The sequence below is a fragment of the Manihot esculenta genome, chromosome 5 (genome assembly GCF_001659605.2).
Source record: "Manihot esculenta cultivar AM560-2 chromosome 5, M.esculenta_v8, whole genome shotgun sequence".
Taxonomy (NCBI): domain Eukaryota; kingdom Viridiplantae; phylum Streptophyta; class Magnoliopsida; order Malpighiales; family Euphorbiaceae; genus Manihot; species Manihot esculenta.
Genome location: NC_035165.2, coordinates 5,261,312 through 5,273,786, shown reverse-complemented (window position 1 = coordinate 5,273,786; position 12,475 = coordinate 5,261,312). Strand labels below are relative to the sequence as shown.

Here is a 12,475-nt window from a genome sequence, read left to right as displayed (position 1 = left end):
AGACAATGTGATTTTGGCCCAATGGGCCGTGGAGTTTGTGGGCTATGAGCTAGTATGACTGTCTCATGAAAAAAAAACGACGCCACACTGACTATATCGTTTAGTGAATGATTATGAATTTTAAAATGGATTCTACTGACAGCTTACTCTATTATATAAGAATCTCTTGATTACATTGATGTTTTCAATTTGAAGTTCTTTTAATAAACTGAAAGAGAAAGATATTATATCCGCTATACTAGATGAATACAACTCACGTAAAACGATGGCGTTTCGGCTCGTTAATGGCCAATAGTAATAGTACATACTACAGAAGCGTCGTTGCTAAGATAGGCATCACATCGCAATCGCAGCAGCGAATAAAGAATAGTTAGCGTCTAGTCCCTTCTGTTATCCTGCTTTAAATTATGCGCACTACGGCACTAAGCCAAGTCCAAGTCACAATTAGTTCTGCTTCTTCGCTTCGTTGAAAGCAATACAGCAAAAGACGTAAGCATAGAGACATCTTCAATGGCAAACGCAGAGAAGCAAGTGGTAGTGGTTGCTGTCGATGATAGCGAGCATAGCTTGTATGCTTTGGGCTGGACGCTCGATCATCTTTTCGTTCCCTTTGGTTCTAATTCTCCTTTCAAGCTTGTCGTTCTCCACGCCAAACCTTATGCTGCCACTGCCGTCGGTCTTGCTGGAGCTGGTACTGAACATGCCGTCTATCCATTGGCTTTTTCTTGGTTTGATTAAACTAATAGAGTTGAAATTTACTGTGATTTGTTTAAGCTGCTGCTGATATTTTGCCGTCTGTGGAATCGGACTTGAAGAGGATAGCTGCTAGAGTTATTGAGAAGGCTAGGGAAATCTGCACCAGTAAATCGGTGATTTTTTCTTGCTTGCTTTAGTAATCTACTATCTTATGATGATTACTAAACTCTCTCCAACGATGATTATTTCTGCAATGTTTGTTTTGTATAAGTAGTGACTTCCAAGTATCTATACTAAAAAATTTTCAATCCCAAGATGGATAAAGAAGCTTTTTCCGAACCTCAATCTGTGTACTGCATCTGTAGCCTAAACATGGAGCATTGTTAATTTTCCAATAATTAGGAATTGCGGCTGCTTCTTGGTATGATCAGATTTTGTTTGTTCGAACGAGAATCATATACAGAGGAAACTGTCCTATAAAACATCACTTGGAAAAAAAAAATAGAAGTCTCAAAATTTGGCAACGACTCAAGAATTTTCCGTGTTAATTAAAATAAATAATTACATAGAATTGGGCACTCTCTCCCTCCCAGTTAACGTGAGTGTCGTGGAGCAAATACTCGCTAGGATATTTATACAAAAAAAAAAAAAAAGAAAGAAAGAAAGAAAAAAGAACTTGAACTGTGGCTTTCTTTAAACTACAGTGGCTTGAAGTCGAGCTTCTAAGTTGAACTAGTTTAAATGGTTACCTCTTCATAGTATCATGGGCTATTTGGAATTTTTGACAGGTTTATATTCAGTTATTACCGACCATAATTAGAAAAACTGTATATGCCTACTTACTGTTGTGCGCCTGACTTCCCTTAAATCCAATAAGCTAAACATGGGCAACATTAGCTTGTGCCTTTATATATAAATATTTGTAGATGCTTCGAGTCCCTACCCATTCAAATCACGGTGTTTGCTGCCTCCTGTGTTTGAAAAAAAATACATTTACAGTTATGTTTTAGCCGCTGAAAACAAGGTGGAAGCAGTTGTCTAATTGTGCTCTTGTTTCCCTTGATCTTTTGCTGTGTAGAATACGCAGTAGGAAATTTGAATTCATAGTTTTCTGGTTTGAATCAGTAGTTTCTTGGTTATTTTGGTTTCTATGCAGGTGAATGATGTGTTGTATGAAGTGGCAGAGGGTGATGCAAGGAATGTTCTCTGTGAAGCTGTAGAAAAACACCATGCTTCAATACTGGTTGTGGGTAGTCATGGTTATGGAGCTATTAAAAGGTATTGCCCTACCCATTCTCTGCATTATTGAAAATGGTTGCGGCTGTTGTGAAGGGCTTGTCTCTTGCAGCTATAACAGTATAATTCATGGAGTTTCAAATGGCTTCCTTCTTAGAATCTCTCGGTTGCATTTGGCTGTATGCTGTACTCCATCCAGCAATTATTGCAGAAAGGCTCTTCAGAATTCCAAACTCACATTGTCACCACACATCCAAATCCTGTCTTTAAGTAGTCTTATACAGTCTTTTAACATGTTATCTTTCTATTGCAGGGCAGTACTAGGTAGTGTGAGTGACTACTGTGCTCATCATGCTCACTGCAGCGTGATGATTGTGAAGAAGCCTAAGATAAAGCACTGAGACGACTTACCTGCATCTGAATTAACAGCAATAGGAACAAATACTTCTATGTAATGAAAATAATGGTGCACTTGTCAATGCCGGATGCATGTAGTTCATAATTGCTGCCCATTAAGTGTATGCAAGTGCCTGTGGCTGTGTGTACAACCACTGGCTATTGCGCTTCAGACATTCAATTTATAAATTATATTGTCATATGTAATAATGATTTAGCAATTATTTTCTTTAAAATGTGTGTGTATTTCATTGTCATTTTAGATCAATCTCTAAATTTTATTGTAATCCTCATTTGGCGTTTTGAGATTTAGCGTAGTGTTCTTTCTAGCTAGAAAGTTGCACTGGGGATAGGTCTTATTAATTTATTTTAATTTTTTTAAAATCTTATTAATTCTATTGAAATTTTTAAATATATTTTATCAACAAGTTTTTTTAACAAAAAAAATTATAATCAAATAATGAGTAATAAATTATTTTTTAGAAAATAATTTTATTGAAAAATATATTTTAAATACAAATTATTTTTAGTGAAATATACAGTTTTTGTCCTCTTAATTTCCTTAATTCATTTTTCTAAATCTAATAGATTTCTTTGTTTGATGTAAAAGGATCTGCGAACCAACCAAAAATAGACACGATGCAGTTTTGGGTCAGCAGTTGTATTCTCCGAATTGGAATATGGTCCACAAAAGGTCCGAACCACGTAATCTGACAGGTCAAAAGGAGGATACGTTGAGATAGATTTCCTCGTCCGAGTTTTTCAGATTTGTAGCTTTATTGAAATTTCAAGAATACAAGTGTTCATTGAATGCGTCATAACAGAGAAGTTTGCATACTCTCTCATTCATTTAAGTAACTTGAACCATTAAACTTCTTTGTTTTTCCTCGGTACATCGTAGAGAACCCATTGAAATTCATAAACAGGAGTTTCTGAGCTCCTCGATGCAACTGAAGTAGAAGTTTTAAAAATGCAAAAAGTGACATCATTCTTCCCACAATTTGTTCAACACGTTAAGCAGTCGAGAAGCAATTTTTTTATACCGTTACATTTTGAACTGCTCAATAAGCAATGCACTAAAGAACTTCCAACTAAAAAAACCAGTAAAAGAAAAGAAACATTTCAACCTACTGAAACAATTGCGTCTGAGGAAGACTCGCCCAATGATTCCTCCAGTTCAAAAGTTCCATCTGAGCCGACCTTTCCTCCTTTCAAAAAGTTAGAGTACCAATATGCAGATTTCTTCGGTAGTCTTGGCAATCTGGGATCATCCATATCTACGAAATACAGGCCGTAGCTAGATTCTTTGCCACCGAATATCTCGATTACATCTAAAAATGACCATACAAAATACCCTCTTGTGTCCGATCCATTCCTTCACAATTTTAAGGATGGAAAAAAAAAAAAGAAAGAAAAGAAACATCAGATGAGAAGATATTTGGATGGTACAGCTCTGCATAATCAAGCTTGATGCCAAATTAAGAAACCTGATTGCATCAAGCACACTCCCAATATATGCATGAAGATATTCCACTCTTGATGCGTCTTCCAACGATGAAATATGCGGGCTCACTTGCCCTGCAAAACCATGCAACACAACCGAATTTTCCTTTAAAACCAAACTAATCAATCTTAACAAAGTGAGGAAATATGCACGTAAAGGAAGGGGACAAGACCATTTTCATGGATGTAAATTGGAGGATTGCCATATGCTTGCTTAAAATACTCCAATATTCCTTGCAGACCCCAAGGCCTTAGAGGATACTGAGTCAAGAATAAGAAATTAGTAAATAGTAATGAAATGAAATACTCAAATACTTTGCCATATTAACTAATTTAACAATGTTCAATACATCAATCAACATCAAATTTCCCCCCTCCTAAGTTGTCTCACCTCTGATGAAAATAGTCCGAATGGAACATCTCCATCTTGGTCGACTGCCAGAACAAAAGATTCAACAAGTTACTTCAGCTTCCTAGAGAATTGCAGAGCATATATAAGAGACTTCAGTCTAGTCTAGTAATAGGTTAACGTTGTCAAGGAAATACAAAAGAGAGCTACTGCCATGTCTGCATTAAAATCCCTGTTCTCCAATTTCAGACTTTTGGAGGAATCCATGACGTAGACTGTAGTATAATGTATCAGCCCTATGAAGTCAAACGCTCCCTTAACCAATTCGGATTCTTGGTTGGCAAGCACTGGAAGTCTTAAGCCTGCATTTTTTTTCATTATTTCAGGATAGTCTCCAAACACCAAGGGATTTAAAATCCTGCAAGACAAATAATAAAGAGAAATATAATCAATTGGTTCAGAAAAAGAAAAGGTCTTGCCCATATATTCTGCCTTATTAACTTACCAACCAAAAAAGAAGTCTCGGGCTCTTCCTGCAGCATTTATATCCTCTGTTGAGTTAGACAGGGGGAGAAGCCAAAAGGCATAGAGGGTGATTCCTATAACCCCATGTTGCTTGCTCTGTGCAAGATGCATTATCAGAAAATCAAATTTTATTTCCTTGGGAAGAAAAATGCTGGGGATGATGAGATGGTACCTGATATTTATTCTTATATAATCTTACAGTTGATGAATGTGCCAACAACATATTGTGAGCTGCCAAGTATGGCTCAGTGGATGAATCGCCTTTGGAGCAGTTACCAAATGGATAAGAACATCGTCCAGGCGGCACTGTTCCCTGGTCGTAGCCTCCCACAGCAAAGACGTTGGGTTCATTTATGGTGGACCATGATGAAACCCTATCTCCAAATTCTCTGAAGCACACGTCTGCATAAGCTGTGAAGTCTCTCCTGCACATCCACATAGACATTGGGTAACCTCCAAGCACTGGAAAGCAAAGTGATTAAGAACAAGAATCAAGTGATATACACAATGTTTCTGCTAAGCCATCCTCCATATTCATCTTCAAGTGATTGAGGATGATCAAAATTGTATAACGAAGCGTGTGCTTGGATGCCTGATTCACCAGGATGGATTAGAGCTAAAAATAAGCATTATAGAGAAATAATTTGGAAGTACTTTGTTTAATAGCTAAGATAAGAGAAAAATACTATCAAAATACCCAGAAAGCTTGTTAAATTTTGCTCTCACCATGGCTTATAAGTTCATTGATGAGGTTATTGTAGTACTCTAAGCCCTTTGGATTGAGAGGTCCTCTTCCATCTGATAATGAAAAATTGAAGAATATATATGACCAAATAAACCAGAAATTTGAGATTTTGCTTGTTGCTTCAGAATCATATGGGTTGTGGATAGGAAATCGTACCAGGGATAAGCCTTGACCATGAGATGGAAAATCTATAGGCTTCTAATCCAGTTTCAGCCATAAGTTGGACATCTTCCTGCAATACAGAGATGAAAAATCCCAAAGTTAAACACCAGCTAGTGATTCCAATTACATATAGATATCTAACTGAAAATTTCATCTCACTTAACCTTGTACTTGTGATACTCGTCAACCGCCACATCTCCACCTGGAAAATTAATTAGAAAACTGATCACTTACCCACTTGTTTGGAATCTAAAAATTTAAAATAATTCAGTTCAGTTGATTTCTTTTAATTGTTATGTTTAGAAACATGATAACTGAAAGAACTCAATCATTTTAACTTAAAAATATTTGGAAAAAAAAAAGGCTAAAAGAAAGTGGTTATTGAATTCATTTCTCTTCTTATACATAATCCATTCATTATAGCTTATGCCAAAATTACCCATATAAAACTACTCGAAGTTGCAGAAGAAGACACTGACCTCCATGAGAAAAGGTATCCCAAATGCTGGGAGTCCTCCCGTCCTCACGTGCAGCTCCTTCCACCTTTCAAGAATAGCAAGTATACCAAATACCCATGAACAATTCTTTCAAAAAAAGATAAAGAAAAAGACTTGCTGTACAGACTGACCTGATAAGCAGAGGTTGCTGCACCAAAAATAAAGCCAGGAGGGAAGTCATCCCTGCTATATTTATCAGCAGAAAAGACTGTTAATGCTAAAGTTAGAGTAAGAATTAGCAAGAAATAGAGCCTCAGCATTGCTTCCCCAATCACAAGTTAAGTATGCTGTCAGTTAATTTCTTCTACTTCAACTGCTTATACTGAGAACAATGACGCTAGTTTATCCAGAAATCCTCTCGGAGCCTTGCTGTTAAGATTTTTTAAGTTAGAAAAAAACACTGTTGTGGTTTCTTGACAATCCCAAAGGTCAATTAATGCAAATAAAGGGTGTAGAGACAAAGAAAAAGCTATCAGGACGATTGTGGAAGAGCAAGTGAGTGGCTGTCGAAGGTTGCTTTCAATCAATCTGAAATTATTTGTGTTGAATTTTCTAGTTAAGACGATGTTGGCATTTTCTGTTCTCTTCGTCCACTCATTTTTCAAGTGGGATTTGCCTCTTCTTACTAATAAATTTAAACATCGCTTACGCAAGCTCTGATGCTTTTTTTTGCCTTTGTTTTCAAGTCTCTTTAAATTTCCTTCATTTCTATTTTTTGTAGTTTTCTTTTACGAAAAATGTCAGGTTACCGTTGAATACTCTCCATCATATATAATAATTAATAATTAATTAAATATAAAATAATAATAATTAATATAATAAATATATTTCAACTAATAAAATAAAAAATATTTACTCATCATCTCTCCAAATTATTGTTGTTAACAATTTTTTGTTTTATTTATATGTTCAGTCATTTAATTTATTAGTGTTTCATTAGTAGATACAAATTTAATAAACACTGATAACTTTATTAAAATATTATATAAATTTTAATATTGAAATTTATATAAATAATATTTTATTATTAAAAATTAATACTTTAGTATATTATAATGTATTTCACCTTAAATATAAAATTGTGATCTATTTAATGAAAATAAAAATAAAAATAAATACTTTTTTCAAATAAAAAGTCTAAAAGAGGATTTCAACTTATTTTCCAAAACTAATCATTCTGGTAAGACCGGTCAACTGAGAAAAGAAAACAAAAGTGTAAAATAAAAAATATTTCAATCTTATTTATTTCAAAAGAAAAAATAAATTAATTAAAAAATATTGTGTGAGACTGTGAGTAACTTTTGGAGAGAGGATGAAATTGTTTTTTTTTGAACTGGGGAGAGAGGATGAATTAAAATGAATAATTTTTTTATTGTTATATTTATTTTTATTAAGCATAGACACATAGGCCAATTAATATATTTCAATATTTAATGTACATTTTCAATAATTAAAATAATAATAATAAATGTTTTAATAATTTATAATATAATAATTAATCATAATATATCCTACCAAGATAATTTGAGGGAATCAAGAGGAGGTTTTAATTTTATTATTGTTGTTGTTAGTTTTGTCAAATTAATCACTTTGCACCTCTGCTCATATGCGTGTCGGGAGAATTAAATAGTCACTTGATACGAAAAGAGATTTTGATATACTCATATATACGGATTTAAGTAATAGAGATAGGTAACACTTAGGTGACATTGTGATAGAAAAGCGTTTAAGCGTCATTAACTCATAAAAGGAAAGGAGATAAAAGAGAATAACGTTTTCCTCTCCATCTTACAGAATTACCATAAAATCTTATTGTTTTTGAGTATCAGAGCACCAATAAAAAATATTTTCTTTTAAAATATCAAGAAAAAAAATGCAATGCTTAAGATTTTTTTCAAAGTACAACGATTAAGCAAAGATCATATACACAGAAGGTCAGGTAATGGGAGACAAGGGCGTGAAGTTTTATTCTTATGCAAGCTCAATTAGGGCATCAGAGGTAGAGCCGACGGGTCTTCCCTTCAGAAATTGAGAGTACCAATGTGCAGATAGCTTAGCATGTCTTTTCAATTGTGGGTCATTAATGTCCACATAATAAAGCCCAAAGCATGCTTCATATCCACCCAACAGCTCAAGCACATCTATCAACGACCACGTAAAATACCCTCTTGTATTTGATCCATTCCTGACCCGACCCACCAAACCAAACCCAAAAAAATATATATTTTATTTTCATAAAATTTACATAATCATCCGTAGAAGACCAAAGTTATTGAAATAATTAAAAAAAAAAAAAAGGATGCATACCTAATAGCATCAAGTACACTCCCAATGTATCCATGCATATATTTGACCCTGGAGGTATCATCCAAGGACGAAGTTCGTCGGGTCCTTTGGCCTGCCATTATTTGATCAGAGTAAATTAAAGAAACTCTAAACTCTTAGAAAATCAAGAATTCAGCTTGATATTTTATTTCAATTTAAATTTAATGAAGCTATTTCCTTTGCTTCAACCCCTTACAGAATAAGTTACTTCATAAAAACCTAGAAGAAATACATCAACTTCAGAGAAATTTACTAATTTAGGGATAGAAAGATACCATTTTCGTGAATGTAGATAGGAGGGTTGCCATAAGCTTGCTTCATGTATTCCAGCGCTGCTTGCATACCCGCAGGTTGTATCGGATACTGAGTTTTGTGTATAAATGTAATGACACCATACTTAATTAGTTATGCTACAAAATACGAAAACTAAAGCTTAATAGTGTAATGGTAAAATTAATCCTACCTCAAATTTCGTATTGTCTATATCAGCTTCTCAGCAACAAACGTTAATTTGAAGAAAAAGAAATCGTCAGTTGATGACTTTGACAAAGCTGAGCTCATATCTAGAAATTATACACTATGATTTTACCCATCATCTCTACTGCCATATCTGCTAGATAATCTCTGTACTCCGATTTCAGACTGGCGGAGTCGTCTTTAACCTGTATTGACATGTAGTGATTTACTCCCAGGAAGTCAAACGAACCCTTAACCTGCCTGGATTCTTGATTCGTGAAGGCTGGTAGTCTAGAGCCTGCGTTTTTCTTTACTATGTCAGGATAGACTCCATACACCACAGGGTTCGCTATCCTGGAACAGAACAGTAAATTCTCAAATAAGCTTTGCTGACAGGTAAAACAGAAAATTTCATCCGGGAAAATAGAGTAATTTTAAATTTTAACTTACAAACCCACAAAGAAGTCATTGGCTCTTTGAGTTGCAAGCACATCCTCTGTTGAGTTTGTTAGAGGATAAGTCGCAAAAACAAAGAGATTAATCCCAATAAATCCCTGTTGCTTGTCCTGCACCACCATGACCATCATCAGAACACAGAGTTTATTACAATTTTTGGGTACGAGTAAGTGGAAATGAAAAGGGTAGGACCTGATACTTTTTCCTGTACAATCTCACAGCTGAAGCATGTGCCAACAGGAGATGATGAGCAACCAAGTATGGTTCTGACGTTGAGTTGCCTTGGGTGCAGTTGAATCCGAACGGAGGAGAGCATCGATTAGGAGGCAACTGTCCTACATCATAACTGAAGAGTGGAAGAATGTTGGGTTCATTCAAAGTAGTCCAGTACATAACTCTGTCACCAAACTCTCTGAAACACACATCTGCAAAGGCTGTGAAGTCCTTTCTGCATTCACATTTTGATTCAGTGATGTTCAATTACAAGTATAACAAATGAAACAGCCAAGAGTTGAGTGCTGTACATAATTTTTCTGCTAATCCATCCTCCATACTCGTCTTCAAGCGCCTGCGGATGATCATAATGATACAGTGTAACATGAGGCTGGATGCCTGGTTATATCACCGAAAGATGAACAATCAATCAAATCAAAATAATAAAATTGAAAAAAGAAGTATTTTGTTTATTTTGAGAGCTTAAGCAGTGACCATGGCTGATAAGTTCATTGATGAGGTTGTTGTAATATCTCACAGCCTTTGGGTTGGCTGGTCCCCTTCCATCTGACAGAAATAAAATGATCAAATAAAGAACCAGAAATGGATTCATTTGTATAACACAAGAGTTACTGGAAATCATACTAGGGATAAGCCTTGGCCATGAGATGGAAAATCTATACGCATCTAATCCAATTTCGGCCATGAGTTTAACATCCTCCTGAAGTAGAAACGTGATCATAAAAAAATATATATATTAAATATGCTTCTTCAGATTGTAAGTAATATCTACACAGGATCAATTGTAATTAATAAGGTGCGTTTTAATTCACCTTGTACTTGTGATACTCGTCAACTGATATGTCTCCAGTTGCCCCGCCCATTTTCCCTGGAATTTTTTGTCAGAAATTAACTTATGAATTACAGAAAATTTACATTTGATACTGATTAAGAGCCACAACTTAAAAATACAAGAAAAACGAAAACTATTGAAGAAATATAAAGCAACAATCTGACCTTGGTGAGAAAAGGTATCCCAGATGCTAGGACTCCTTCCATCTTCACTAGCTGCTCCTTCCACCTTTCAAAATTTACCAGCTAACATTATTATGACCTTCCTTAAGTTTCATGTACAGATAGTGGAAACAGCAGTAAGAAAAAAGCTTGATAAACCAACCTGATAAGCAGAGGTGCCAGAACCAAAAATAAATCCAGGAGGAAAGTCCTCTCTGCTATATTTATCAGCAGAAAAGACAGCCACTGCTAAATTTAGCCAAACAATTGGCAAGCAATAAACCCTCAACATGAACATCATGTGCCACAATCTTACCTGCTATGTTCTAGTCCGATAGAAACAAAGCAATCCTTTGTTGCTTCCTTCCTGGTTGAGCTTGCTGAATTTTAACAGCCTCATGTTCCAGTCAACTGTGGTTTTCCTTCCAAGGAGAAGCAGCCAAAAGAAAGAGATAGGAAGCCTATTAAACTAAGAATAATTTGTTGAGAGACAAAGATGTTATTGTGTAAATTATGCAACACAACAGTATAGACGTGTCATTTATGGAGGAATGAATACAAAGAAGATGAGCTCGGCCTTTTTTCTTTTTATAGAAAATTGGGAGAGTGAAATCGGCGTAGACGATTCATCCTTGAATTTAAACAATTTTTTCTTTAACTTTTCCTTCCGTGTATATTTGCATTTGTTCCAAAAACAATAATTCCAGGTTTGACGTAGTCAATGTGACGAGATTCCCACCCAAGCGGCCAAGCCAATACGGACAGGTGATTATCTTCCTCTCTGTGGTTCCACATTTTTCTCACTTAAATCATTTCCACACTTTTCTCACTTAAAGTAATTTACTGAGAGCGTTTTAAAGGTAATTTACTGAGAGCACTTTAAATAGATGGACTCTATACGAGCAAATCTGTTTATTATAAAAAAAAAAAAAATCTAACTGTAAATTAAAATAATTTATTTTCAAAATCCAAATAATATATAATCAAAATATTAAAATTGTCCCGTGGTCATATTTTGAAACTAATGCTTCCCTTTTACATTTATAATCTAAACTTTTAATTTTAAATAAAAAATCTCAACTTTTAAATTTATTATAATTATAGTAATTTTTTAAATTAAATTTAAATTAACTTATACAATATACTATATGCCATTATAAATAATTTAATTAAATAAAATTAAATCTTAACTAAAATCTTAAATTTTTAATTATATAAAGTTCTTAAATTATATAATTAAAATATTTAATTCTCTCATATTTAAATAAAAATTTTAATTGAGAATTTTAGGTAATTAAGAGTTTAAAATTTTAATTAAAATTTAATTCAAGTTAATTAATTTACTTATATAATAAAAATAATGTCACATGATGTGCCTAATTTAGATATAATAAAAAATTAATTTAAAAAGTTAATATAATTACAATAAATTTAAAAATTAAAATTTTTGATCTAAAATTAAAAATTTAGAATATAAATATGAAATCTCGTAAAATTTGAATTTTTTAATCAATAAATTTAATTATAATAATTAAAGATTAAATATTAATATAATTTTAAAAACTATGGCAAAATGAATAAAAAGGTAAGAGGGACTAAATAATCTAATTTTCAAAATATAATGATCAAAAGTGATAAAATGTAATGGTTAAAGAGTAAATTCTACACTTGTCATTTCATCCTATGATTTTTACAATTATTAATGCTTTAGCCTTATTAAAGATCATCTAGCTAAATTAAAATTGATGTAATTTTTCAAATACAAGAACTAAGCTGCTGATCTGATCAAAAACAGATTTAACAGAATTTTGACAAGTGAAATTTCTTTTTGTTGCCATGTGTCAATCAATACAACTGATATACTCTTGCCTTTATATCCTTTCATTTAATAATGTATTTCTC

At 33.7% G+C, this 12,475-nt stretch overlaps 3 protein-coding genes across 3 annotated transcripts; 1 reads left to right on the top strand and 2 right to left on the bottom strand.

The window, feature by feature from the left end:
* Positions 1-383: 383 nt before the first annotated feature.
* On the top strand, positions 384-2,585 carry LOC110616213 (universal stress protein PHOS34). The gene is made up of 4 exons (XM_021758562.2): positions 384-691; positions 775-869; positions 1,853-1,974; positions 2,246-2,585. Exons 1-4 carry the CDS (start codon positions 511-513, stop codon positions 2,331-2,333), a joined length of 486 nt encoding a protein of 161 aa, XP_021614254.1. The 5' UTR covers positions 384-510; the 3' UTR covers positions 2,334-2,585.
* A 687-nt stretch (positions 2,586-3,272) lies between these two features.
* On the bottom strand, positions 3,273-6,708 carry LOC110615839 (beta-glucosidase 11). The gene is made up of 13 exons (XM_043956355.1): positions 6,241-6,708; positions 6,092-6,155; positions 5,777-5,814; positions 5,607-5,682; positions 5,432-5,503; positions 5,210-5,297; positions 4,878-5,130; positions 4,686-4,801; positions 4,378-4,598; positions 4,223-4,266; positions 4,005-4,092; positions 3,816-3,906; positions 3,273-3,703 (listed from the first exon to the last, which is right to left on the bottom strand). Exons 1-13 carry the CDS (start codon positions 6,367-6,369, stop codon positions 3,451-3,453), a joined length of 1,533 nt encoding a protein of 510 aa, XP_043812290.1. The 5' UTR covers positions 6,370-6,708; the 3' UTR covers positions 3,273-3,450.
* A 1,288-nt stretch (positions 6,709-7,996) lies between these two features.
* On the bottom strand, positions 7,997-11,251 carry LOC110615840 (beta-glucosidase 11). The gene is given in 13 exon segments (XM_043956633.1): positions 7,997-8,294; positions 8,417-8,507; positions 8,710-8,797; positions 8,898-8,923; positions 9,024-9,244; positions 9,341-9,496; positions 9,498-9,794; positions 9,871-9,958; positions 10,055-10,126; positions 10,205-10,280; positions 10,393-10,448; positions 10,577-10,640; positions 10,737-11,251. Coding segments are annotated over 13 exon segments (1,587 nt in total). The 5' UTR covers positions 10,875-11,251; the 3' UTR covers positions 7,997-8,080.
* Positions 11,252-12,475: the final 1,224 nt, after the last annotated feature.